The sequence below is a fragment of the Manis javanica genome, chromosome X (assembly GCF_040802235.1).
Source record: "Manis javanica isolate MJ-LG chromosome X, MJ_LKY, whole genome shotgun sequence".
In the NCBI taxonomy this organism is placed as follows: domain Eukaryota; kingdom Metazoa; phylum Chordata; class Mammalia; order Pholidota; family Manidae; genus Manis; species Manis javanica.
In genome coordinates this window covers 9738568-9751720 of record NC_133174.1, presented here as the reverse complement: position 1 = coordinate 9751720, position 13153 = coordinate 9738568, and the positions used below count along the sequence as shown (strand labels likewise).

At 39.5% G+C, this 13153-nt stretch overlaps 1 protein-coding gene across 5 annotated transcripts in view; it reads left to right on the top strand.

The window, feature by feature from the left end:
- PIR (pirin) overlaps positions 1-13153 on the top strand; it is a 110148-nt gene that overhangs the window by 92238 nt on the left and 4757 nt on the right. For all 5 annotated transcript variants that reach the window (XR_012127241.1, XM_037020507.2, XM_037020505.2 and 2 more), the window contains one exon: positions 5552-5634. Coding sequence is in view for 4 of the 5 variants with exons in the window: in XM_037020507.2 (XP_036876402.1) it covers positions 5552-5634 (83 nt within the window). In the remaining variant the exon portion in view is untranslated. The remainder of the gene's footprint in view (positions 1-5551; positions 5635-13153) is intronic.

The window sequence follows — 13153 nt, the reverse complement described above, 5'->3', positions numbered from 1 at the left end:
ATGTCTATTCAGAATCCGCTGCCTGTTTTTTAAATCAGATTGCTTGGGGTTCTTTGATGTTGAGTTGTACTAGTTCTTTATATTTTGGATATTAACCCCATATCTGATACATCATTTGCAAATATCTTCCCTCATTCAGTAGGTTTCCTTTTTGTTTTGTTGATGGTGTCCTTAGCTGTGCAGAAGCTTTTTAGTTTGATGTCTTCCCGCTTGTTTAGTTTTGGTTTTGTTGCTCTCGCCTGAGGAGGCAGATCCAAAAAAATATTGCTAATATCGATATGTAAGAGCTTAGTGCCTATGTTTTCTTTTAGAAGCTTTATGGTTTCAGATCTTGCATTTAGGTCTTTAATCCATTTTGAGTTTATTTTTGTATATGGTATAAGACAGTAATCCAGTTTCATTCTTTTGCATGTAGCCGTCCAGTTTTCCCAGCATCATTTGTTGAAGAGGGTGTCTTTATCCCCATTGTATATTCTTGCCTTATTTGTTGTGTATTAATCTGCGGTATAAGTACGGGTTTATTTCTGGACTGTCAGTTCTGTTCCATGGATCTATGGATCTATTTTCACGAAGGGGAGAAAAATCAAAACAATCTTGAAAACCTGTTTTAATCAGTAGTTACAGCATTGTTTCTTGACAGACGTTTGGTACAAGAATTTAACGAGTGGAAAGCTCAACAATTTGAGTGATAAGAATAGGACTAACACATCCATTTGGTTTTCTCTAGTGAGGCAGGATTTTCCTGAGTCATCTCTATTCACTGGCCTGCTCACCTCTGTTGGCCAGGGCCACAAGTGTAAAACATCTGGCAGGAAATGGGGTCACAGTCCGTAGCGTTGGGATGAACTTGCATCTGTCCAAAGTAAACTGGACCATCGAGAGAATTCAGTTTGCAAAACTGGCCTCTGGGGACTCTGCGTTAGCCAATGAGTGACTGGCCAGATGACCTCATTTGAATTTCATTTCCTTCCCTTCCTCCTACCCACCCCCTAATAGAGATGTTAATGAGAAAAACAAAAGGACAAGACCAAATCAACAGAGAAAAAGAAATGACAAAGCAGAAATAGCTATTAAATATATACTGACACCTAAAATCTATAGAGAGAATCCAGAAAATGCCTTCTGACTTTACTGCCTCAATTCTATCTTGCTTATAAAACCTGGATGGCACCAGCCAGCCACAGATGGCAGGAACTGATAAGCAAGTAATTGTCTTGTTCAAAATGTCATGTTATAACTATATGTACTTAGTATAGCAGGCTGGAATAAATAGAGTTTAATTTGGGTTGAGAAAGTAATCTGGGGGGGATTCCATACAATAGAGATTTAGGAGGAATATGACATGAAAATATTGATTGATGGAGGATGTGCTCAACAGATGGACATTGGTGGATTTAGTTTGAGTTAGGGACAGGTGGAGTTTTGAATGCTAGAACATGCTGGACTTTAACTGGTTGTCTAAGTTAGAACAGACATTGTACAAAGTTCAAGGTGAGTACAGTGAAGTGATAGAACTGCCCTGTTAAGGACCCACTGAAGAAGGGAAGGAGTTAACAGAACTAAAATGAGACGAGTAGAATTAGCACTTTCTTATTTAAAAAATGATTTATTTGAAATGTTTTATGCTTTTCCTGGATCTTAATTTTTGGTACATTGGTTTTTCTCAAGCCTTCTAAGCTGACTGTTGAGTAGTAAGAATTGTGCAGGAGAGATCTTTGGCAACAATCTTTTATTGAGGCAACCAGTCCTTTGACTGGCCCTCAGCTGAAATCTGTGCAGTATATGATAAAGAAAATAAATAAAAACTACATGGTCAGAAAACTAATGGGTCCCAAAGATACTAGCACTGAACCCCTTTGCTGCAGGTGAAGTGAAAATGACATGACACATTAACACAGGGATCAAAAAAAGGGCAGAGGAATTTATATCCCATATCCCTGAATTTTGGGACAGCTGATCAGCTTGTACGCCCGGCCCCGAGAAGGAGCAGTATCAAGTACACTGGTGGGACTTAGAGAATGTATTTAGAAATCTAAAAATGTCTGTCTATGGTTATTGAAGGTAGTAAAATGTTTCCAACTTAAGTAAGTAATTATACAGGCTTAGTCTGTACTCAGCCCTTTGCTTCTGGTTCTGGGTGGTGTTAAGCTTGACACAGCCCCTCGATCTCAATAAAGTTGGGGAAACATACTAAACATCTTCCAAACTGGCCTAATTTGAACTAACTAGTGTGCTCATTACATGGGGAATACCCTGAGTGAAGTGCTTGAGCATCCAGGATGATTAGCTCCCCTGGTCTACCTATCCATTACTACTCCCTCCAGCCCAGTTAAAGTGGACTTAGAGGTAGTTGTGATCATTCTCAAGTCTGTTTATGCCAGTTGCAGCAACAATTGCAATTAAAGGATTTAATTAAACAATATGTGTATCAATGAACTAATTGTGAAAAGACTCGATATTTCTAGAACAACTAAATTAAATGCTTTGTAAGCATGGATTACTAAAGAAAGCCCTTCAAATTAATGTGGGTGAGAGAACAGCAAAAGATTGGGGGAAACCAGTGATCTAGAAGGATTTCAGTGTTGCTTTATAAAGAAAGATGGTGCTTCAGTCCAATCAGCAGACCCACTTTCACTGTATTTCTACAATTTGGCAAGCGGATGCACATTTACACTTTAATTTAAAATAAAATGAGACATTTTGTCTTTTTCAATTAATGCTGATTGCATCAGGTAAGAGGACTTCAAGTTGTACTTTTAAAATTGATGACATCAAAATTGATGATGAAAGTACCAGAAAGTGTGGAACAGAGAGTAAATGGACAGCAGTTCTTGCAAAGAGAAGAAGAAGGACAAGGAAATCGGGCATATGGAGAAAAATTGCACAGCAAGTAATCACGGACTGAAGATGCAGCTCTAACATTAAAATATCTTTGAAAGTATTTTGCCCTTTTGTGACTGTTTAGGCAAACAAAAATATTTATTTGAAATTCAATTGTTTTCAGTTAAATTTTCCTTAACTGCTTTATTAGGTTTAACATTCTTGGCAAAGCTTCTTAATGGAAACTATTTATTATCTGATTTGGTTCTATTTGTAAGTGAAAGTAGTCAGAAACAATAAAATATGTTTTCTTGAGACTTATTTTGGGTTCGGGAGATAACCAAATGGGTGAAATAGCATAGAAATGACACGAAGATAGAATCAGTGTTTGCTTTCTGTGATCCTGTTTTAAACATTTCCTAAAATAATACAGAAGCTAAAGGTGCACTTTGAATGATTCACCTGGAACCCTGCGTCCAGTAGCTGTGAGGAAGGTCCACCTTAGTGCGGAGCATTTCAGATGGCCGCCGCGGAATCAGCACTGGTCTCTCCTAGATCAGCAACAATGGGTAGAAATTGCGTTCCATGTAAAGTTAGAACTAGAACTCTTAGGAAAACATGAACTCTTCGTTTCTAAATTCAGAGTTCCTCACAAACCAAAGAACACTGAAGTCAGGCAAGCTACCCAGATAAGAGGTATAGAGAGATCCCAGCGCAGCATTATTTTTGAGAGCTGTCTCTTGCCAACTCACTGTACTAAAGGACAGTGAAGGAGCTTTATAAACTGTTTTGGTCCATGTATCATGAAACAGCCTACACGATAACACCAGGGGCCAGGAGTAGACCATGCGGGTAATAGTGTTAGGTATGAATTAGTTGAAGATGTGGTTTGTTGCTCCCAGGGAATGTCATAGAGAGCACGTGTGACACAATGCTGCAGATGTATTGCACAACTCAAAATGAGATGATTCTTGAACTCCCAGACCTCTGTTTTATTGGCAAGTGCATACATGAGGCGAAAAGCAGTGGAGATCCACCTTCGCTTCCGTGACATGCATTGACCTGAACCTCTGCTGGAGGAAACACCTTTAGTGCTCTGCTGGGTGGCTGGGCCGGCTCACTGGAGCTGACCGTGCCCCTCTTCTTCCCTGACCTCACCTTGGTAGCTTGAAACTGGCCCCAGTGGGAGCATTCCAGCACAGAAGTCGGCACGTGCTGCAAGTCAGGTTTCTTCTCCCCCTTCTTCCCCGAAAACCAGTTTTAAACATTAACTAGCACACCACTGCCGCCGGGACAAAAGTTCTTAATCTTTTTTGTGCCATGGATTCTTTAATATTTGCCAAGGTCTCCCTCTGAACAATTTTTTTTAATTCAGTGAAGTCATTAAAATGTACAGGACTAAGTTTATGATACAGTTATGACATGTGCTTCTCTAATGACCCTTGAAGTAACACGATCCAGCAGCCAACCCACCCTGAGTTCTAAGTAGAGATGAGCATAAACTGTATGTTGAGATATCTACAACATGTGATGTGACATGAAAATAGGTGTGATTTCTACTGGAGACGAAGGCCTGCCCCATTCTCCACTTACTGTTCGGTTCCTAATAGGTCATCCGAGCTTCAGCCTTGCCCTTCGATTTAATTCTGTGCCCTGCTCCCAGAATTATTTCACCAAGACACAGATCTGACCATTTCTCGGACACACCGTCTCTACAAAGGCCCTCCGTTTTATATGGATAAACATGGCCTTCAAGTCTTGCCTTGATCTGCAGCCAGTCTACATTTCCATCATTCTTCCCAGAAGAATGTTCCAGCAATGGTAGAAGGCTCACCATTTCCCCGGAGATGCCCTGCACATTCTCAGCACCTTGCCTTTGCAGTACCTCCTCTTACCTAGAATGCCCTCCGTCCTATCTTTGCCTCTTGCAGGCCCATCTAATCCCATGGAGTCCTGTTCAAGTCTTAACACCTCTACAACAAATTCCTAGGGTCCCTAGACCTGAGTAGCCTCTATAACCTCTGTTATCTCATTGAACTTTGCTTACTACTTTATTGTTGCCCTTAAGACACAATTTCATTTGTATTATTTTCAATATAGAAGGGATGGAAACATATCTATCCTGAAGACTGCCCCACATATAGCATTTAGCACAGGGCCTTGTTCATAGTTCAGTAGCTCTCCAACTTACTTATTTTTCTGTTTAATTATTTTCTGATTATCTTATGAATACATATTTAGTTTCTCCCAATGAGATTGTGAACTGTTGTAGGCAAGGAACCTGCTTTGCATTTGTATTTTCTCATAGTATTGGGCAGTTGTAGATGTTCAATAAATACTTGTTGAAATGAACTGATGATGGCATTTATTGATTTTCCTAAGTATGAATAATTCTTCTGAGGTTTATAATTTACCCAGGGAAACACTCATTAGCATGTGATGCCAAGGACTTCGCTTACTAATTGAACTATTAGGTATGACATGAAAAGCGTAGGTGGAAACCCAGTGCAGGATTCACCTCCCTGCTCTTTAATAAACTGGAAACCAGCCAGTTTCAGACATTAATGATTGCAAATAACATCAGCCTAGAGATTTAAGGCGATTCCTTCTATGGCTGTTATTTCTGAACTCGAAATGAATATTACAGTGTTATGTAGTTAACTGAATTTGTAGCCATGTAATAAATATACTGTAATGTGTATTAAATTTAGTGGGTCGTCTTTTCTTGTAGGGCCTGATGATGCACAGCAAAAAATAGAACCTCATCATACAGCAGTGCTAGGGGAAGGCGACAGTGTCCAGGTGGAAAACAAGGTAAGTAGATAACAGCTTTCATTGTCCTAACTTGTACCATCTGCTGGTTTCCAGGTAAATGCCTATATCTCCTGTGTAGCTGGAAATATTTCTCTATTTCTTGGGCAAAGAAACTGCCACAAGTGTGTTTATCAACCCTTTCATTCAATGACTTGTTATTTCTATTGGTTTATTTTTTATATGTACTGATTCTTCATCTTCAGGAATCATCGAAAGTTCCTGTTGTTTACCCCTTTGAAATACGAATCTGGAGGCAACACACGTCTTCCTTGTCTCTTAATTTTCTTTCTGTATACGATTGATTTATTTTTAGCATAAGTGAAAATGATCAGCCCTCTAGGAGTATCAATATCGATCTCCGCATACACTCACATAGAGCCTTTTGAAAGTAACCCCTTCTCGAACTGAGAGGAGCATATGATGCATTTCATGGTCTTTTCGTGTTGAATCCCTGTTTTTTAAGGAGGGTTTCTGGTGTTTCAGGAGTCTTAGGACCTTTTTTCCCAGGTTGCCAAGTTTCTTTCCTGTGTCGGTTTTATTCACATTGGCTGGTGCACTCACAACCCTGGGAGCCTGTTGTGCCCTTCTGACTGCTTTGTGTTCTCCGAATAAAGAGAATTGAGGAGACAATTATACAAAAGCTCCTGAAAAGATGAATTTTGGAAAGTAGAGATGGAAACTACTTGAGTGTGCAGGAGACTAGTGGAGAGGCGATCTGACTAACGTCTGGCCCTCTGACCTTGGCATTGTAGGATGCAGTGGATTTGAGGAATTACTATATCTTAGCCCACTTTCCTGGCAGCAAACCCATTGCTGCTTTAATTATCTGCAACACTGCCATGAAGTAAATAGAAGAAAAACCTCATGGGCACCAGAGAAAATGCACATCTCAGGGTCTGTATGCTCTATTATTAGGTTGAACTGTATGAAACTGCCACTTCTGACTTACAAAAATGGCCATTTCATCTATTTCAACCCAATGCAAGAAAGAGGCATGGAAGCTCCACATAGACCAGAACCTGCTGATAGCAGATTCATTTGCAATGTTATCTGGTTTAACTTGACAACCCCAGCTCTTCCTGTAATTGAGCAGAGGGCACATTGCAAATGATAAGGGTTTGGAAGCTGAAGTGGAACATCAGAAGGAAGTGATGAGGGGAATCGGAGAGAGAGGAGGCAGCTGGGACAGGAGAGTCAACGGAAACCATCCGTCCGTTGGCAAGCAGTGCTTCTGGCTCCAGGGGTATCATTCTGTTATGCGAACTTCTGTAATTATTGCTGTGTATAAGCATAGCCTGAGCCATCAAGGCATTAGTAAGATTTCTATGAAAAACTTATTTTTAAAAAAATTAGTGTTTAAATGGGCGTATGTCATTGACATCCAGGAAGAGTAGAAAGTGCACCTTAGATACAACAGAAAAGAGACTGTGAATTGTGGATTTTGGCTTTGCCAGTTGTTGCTGTGTGACTTTGGGCATGTTTTTCAACCTCTCTGAGCTTCATTTTCTTTGCAAAATTGAAATAATAACACCAACTGCACAGGGTTGTTAGAATACATGAGATTATGTATGTCAAGAGTCTACGGCAGATCTAGCACAGGGGTTGGTAAATTATGTCCAACAGGCCAAATTCAAACCTGTTTTGGTAAATAAAGTTTTATGGGCCCACAGCCACACCAATTCATTTCTCTTTGTCTATGGCTCTTTCACAGCACAATGGCAGGATTCAGTGCAACAGAGACTGGATGGCCCACAAAGATGAAAATATTAACTCTGGCCTTTATAAGGCAGAGTTTGCTAATCCCTGGTTTAGTACATAGTGGGTACCCAGTAATGATAGTGGAAGTTCACTGATCTACATACCAAATTTAACACATAGTCATGCCAGGTACCAGTTACCTAATGAAGATTCATAGCTTAGGCCCTAAGGTTTAGGGCACATAAGAGATACTGCAGCTGAACAAAGGCCCTGATGGACCCTGATTCACTGGGGCTTTAGGCCGGGGTTATCTTCACTTGGAACTAGACTTAGCCTGAGGACTAGATAGAGATGGAAGATAAGACTTCCTGATGCTCCCTTTAGTCCCATTTGCACTGAGTTGTGGTCAAGAATAAGGAGCTGATAATGCTCCCTGGCTTCCTTCTAGCACCTTTCTTCCTGCCCTCTCACTACCAGTTTCTGTGTCTTGCACCATCACTGTCTTCCTAGTTGACCAGTAGTATGGGCGGTTCCCTCTGGAGTGGCCAGTCCTTCAGGGCAGGACAGGAGGGCAAGGAAGGGGTGATATAGAGCATATCTTTTTCTCTCCCCAGGTTTCTCTGCTTCATCTTAGCATTCGGCTCATCCTAGGCCAACACATTTTAGGCTGCAGAGTCCTTGTCCGCTTCACTCAGAGAGTAGATTATTTCTTGTGACCATTACTCTGAAGTCTTCATGGTAGGTAGCAACTGCAGGGGGCTTAGTTTGTGCTGGATTTGAGTCTTTAAGCCACACCCTGTGTCTTCTTGGAGGAAGCCCAAACCCCAAAAATGTCTTCTTAAAGAGGGTCTTAACTTCTCTATAGCATCTTACTATGCTGATAGCAACTGCAATAGAGGGGATGAGGACTTGATAATATGAGTGAATGTTGAAACCACAGTGTTGTTTATGTGAAACCACCATAAGATTGTATATCAATGATAGTTTAATTTAAAAAAGGCAGGGGGATCTTAACTTTCAGAAAGAATTCTTAGAGATTAGGACCAACCCCAGGCTATTCTGGATATTTAATCCTGGGCTGTACTGGCCACCCTGGAACAGCCTCTGTTTCAAGGACTAAGGTTCCCTGTGCTGCGTTGGCCCACTGTTGGTGCTCAGGTTGCCAGGATGGCTCGATGATCAGGAGCACGTGAGGTTGATAGGAAAGGCTTGCTCTCACCTTTGACCCCTGTTTATACTAGCATCTTGTTGAGGTCTTAAGCCTCAAGGATTAGCAAACTCACTTGTAGTTTGTCCATGCAGACAGTCATTTCTCACTGGCTGCCATCAAAGTCACACTTGACTGCTGATACTCTTTAGCTGGCACCATTCATGGGGGGCTCTTTAAACTAACACAGATTAACATTTAATTACATTGAAAGAAATAAAACACCCGATTAAAGTTAGAGGCCACTTTTTTGCTTACGTATGTGTAAAATTTATAACAAAATAAACAATAGTTTTAAATTGATAATGGTTGACTGTTTTATCTTTATTTATTTATTTTTTAAAATTTTTTATAAAGGTATGATTGATATAGACTCTTATGAAGGTTTCACATGAAAAAATGTGGTTACTACATTTACCCATATTATCCAGTCCCCACCCACACCCCAATGCAGTCACTGTCCATCAGTGCAGCAAAATGCCACAGATTCACTATTTGCCTTCTCTGGGCTACACTGTTTTCCCCGTGAACCCCCCACACCATGTGTACTAAACATAATACCCCTCAATCCCCTTCTCCCTCCCTCTTTGGTAACCACTAGTCCCTTCTTGGAGTCTGTGAGTCTGCTGCTGTTTTGTTCCTTCAGTTTTGCTTTGTTCTTATACTGTTTTATCTTTAAATAGGCTGGAGAAGTATAAACATTGAAATCTAATAGGAACAGTTGCATACAGTTAAAGTCATGCTAAAGTTCAGTTTCTTTCTGGTAATTTTTTCATTATAATAAATGTTCTTGAGGGAAAGTGTGCCCTTAATTCATTCTCAGAGTCCTACTGCCATCTTAAGCTTTATATTCATAATCAATCAAGCAAGCTTTGAGCACATACTTATTGTATAGAAAGTTATCAATACCTTAAATGAATCATAGGCTCTTCATCTGGGCTTTGATCATTTACTGATACCAGTGGAACTCAAGACATGTCTTGGTGATAATATGTATGGAATAACAAGGACAATTTGTGAAAGTAAATTATTAACTAAACCCAGAAGGGCCTAACTCTCAACTAGGGACTTGGAGAAGGTGCACCAAAGTAAAAGCCGTGGTCTGGGTCCAAGAAGATCATGAACTCTAGTTGGGGTAATTATATGTTAAGCAGCAAGTGGGCCTGTGTTACCTTTGCGTGGGGCCTTTTCATCCAACTTCAGAATGGCATCAACTTAGACCCACATAGGGACTCGTGTCTTAAACCCATCTTGCGTTCTCTTTGCTTTTGCATGATTTTCATCATTTGACACAGTACATAAGGTCGCTGTAGACAAGGACTTTTCAAGATAACAGCAATTGGGATTTTCAGCCACATCAGCACTCTACTGAATATCCAGCAAAATTATCAGCTTTCACTGAAGAAGGCTAGTTAAGGAAAGAAAGAAACACAAAAACCTAAGACAGCTGGTTTAGGTTAGAGGAGAAGGGGCCAGTCAGAGGTTAATTTTCTAGGAAAGTCATTAAAAGAGGCTTGGACCATCTTTCCAATTTCTGCAGTAGAAAACCAAGTTCCCGAACTCCCCAGTACCCAGCAGTTGAACCATTTTTCATTCCAGACCAAATGCAAGTGTCCTTTTATCCTACTGTCCCAAATATCAATGAAAAGTCATTTCATTTGAGTAATATCAAAAGGAGCAGAACTTAACATTTATTATCCCTGTAAAATGGGTAAAGTGTAGGACAGGTTGGCCATTCACAAAAGGGGCACCTTCTGAATTAAGAAACTAGGGTTCTGAGGAGGCAGTGCATCTGTGGCACAGGAGACAGGCCCCCCCCCCTTCCCTCGTAAGCCCGGATCCTTCCTCCTCTGCCCCCTGACCCTAAAACTCAAGCGTGTCTCCCTGCCAACAAACGCCTCCAAGCACTATTTAGTGAAAGCTTATTTCAGATTAAATCATAAATAATGAGGTGCTAATGACCAGAACTATTTTTCCTAAGATACTTTTCTTTCATATGTCTATTGATACTCTACTAAAATTTCGCCTCTCCAAAACCTGTAGAGAGAACATCATTTTTGATAACTGTGTGCCTTTCTTTTCAAGTTGAATTCTTAGTCATTTAAGCATAACATTAAAACAAATACCATTTCAGACAGAGACCTTCCCCTTTCCTGGGGCTTAGGTCATATTATGCACAGTTTAACTTATTCATAACTTTGAGTGATCAGCATGTTTATTAATTATTAATTATTAAGATGTTATAGAGTCATTACTTGTCTTCTCTGTGCTATACTGCCTTCCTCGTGACCTACCTATATTGTGATTGTGAATTATAGTGCCCCTTAATCCCTTCCTCCCTACCCATGCTCCTCCACCCCTCCCCTGTGGTAGCCACTAGACCCTTCTCAGTGTCTGTGAGTCTCTTGCTATTTTGTTCCTTCAGTTTTGCTTTAAACACAGATATTTTTTTTTTCTCAGTCATCTTTATTGTCAGAGAGGATAAAACAAAACACTCAACCCACTTTCCACTGATCCAGGTGCCAGGGTCACAAAACCAGGCGCCCCTGAACAAAGACAAAAGGCAAACATTTTCCTGCTTTATGCAAACATACTTGTGCATAGCACTAAATGTGGACAGCACAAACTGATGGGAAGAAATTGAAACCACAGAATCCCAGAAATACCCAGAAACCAGCACCATTAAGATTTAAATGCATTTCCCTCCAGCTTTTTTCTAATCTCATTGTCTATGTAGACTTTAAGCATATATATATATATATTTTTTTTTTTTTTTTTGAGAGGGCATCTCTCATAATTATTGATCAAATGGTTGTTAACAACAATAAAATTTAGTATAGGGGGGTCAACGCTCAATGTACAATCATTAATCCATCTCAAGCCTAATTCTCGTCAGTCTCCAATCTTCTGAAGCATAACGAACAAGTTCTTACATGGTGAACGAATTCTTACATAGTGAATAAATTCTTACATGGTGAACAGTGCAAGGGCATTCATCACAGAAACTTTCGGTTTTGATCACGCATTATGACCTATAAACAATCAGGTCAAATATGAATATTCATTTGATTTTTGTACTTGATTTATATGTTGATCCCACATTTCTCCCTCTATTATTATTATTATTTTTATTTTTAATAAAATGCTGAAGTGGTAGGTAGATGCAAGATAAAGGTAGAAAACATAGTTTAGTGCTGTAAGAGGGCAAATGTAGATGATCAGATGATCAGGTGTGTGCCTATGGACTAAGTATTAATCCAGGCTAGACAAGGGCAGCAAGACATCCATGGATGCAGAAGATTTCTCTCAAAGCAGGGGGGATGAGGTTCTAAGCCTCACCTCTGTTGATCCCCAAATTCTCACCTGATGGCCCCCCTGCGACTGTGCCTGTCTTAGGTTGTTCCTCCCTTGAGGAATCTTACCCGTCTCTGGCTAACCATAAACACAGATATTTTTAACCATGAAAAAGTAATTACGGTATCCACCGGGTGGATGTACTAACTGAAAGCCCTGGTACTGCAGGGAGTAAATGAAGACCTTGGCAGGAATCATTCAGTCCTGAATAACCTTTTAATTTTTTAAAGTTGGAGTTGTAAGGAGAAGTCAGTTTCAGTCCTGTAAAATATGAGAGTTTTTTTAACTACATGGAAGATTAAATAATTAATTTTATCATCATCATTATTCATTATATCGTGGTGATCAATTATAATGTATATAAATATTGAATCACTGTTGTATACCTGAAACTAATGTCTATTATGCTTCAATAAAAAAAAGTAAAAGCAGAACTCATAAGAAAAAAGAATCATTATTCATTTTTATTGAGTCCAATGATGTCGTCAATGCTAGTAACACTAGAATGGTTTCTAATTAGAGCTTTGTATTAGTAGAAGCATGTAAGTATGATACAGTATGCTATAAAATCAGATACTTAGAACTAAACTGTCTATACTTCGAAGGCTTTGTTTTAAAGTGCCTAATCAGTATGGCGTTACTTACTCTAAAGATAAACCTAAGAGACACCTCAAAAGAAATACATAATGTTCAGTTATTCTTAGTAACAAACCTCCCTAAAAGCTAGTGACTTAAAACAGTTGTCTGCTATTTCTCACAAGTGTGGTGGGGGTTCTTCTGGTGGTTTCTCTGCCATTACTGGGTCAGAGGACATCAGAGCGCTCCTTACAGAAGGGTTACGGTACCAGTATAAAATCTCCCGAATGATACCTAAAAGCATGTTTCTCCGTGCAGCTCCATTAGCTCTGTATATTACAATTAATTCTTTTTTCAGTTTCAGAGAAAAAAATCGAATCGTAATTCTAAACAAAAACTTCTAGAGACTATAATACAGTAGGACCCTTTTGGAGAGAAATTGGCCTGAGCAGATATCCCTTGGATGTTTTTATAAGGTTCCATTTAGTACAACCTTTCTGGAGCATATTTTACATTAATAGCAATAAATGTCAAAAGTAATACAATCTTCCTTTTGGGTTTGTATAAGGAATCTCTTTTAAAAATTGTGGGAGATTATAAACCCCATAATAAGCCAAGTAAATGACATAGTTTATCTTAAAGATGTTTCTAGTTAAAGAAGATCTTAATTTAAATTCTCCTTTA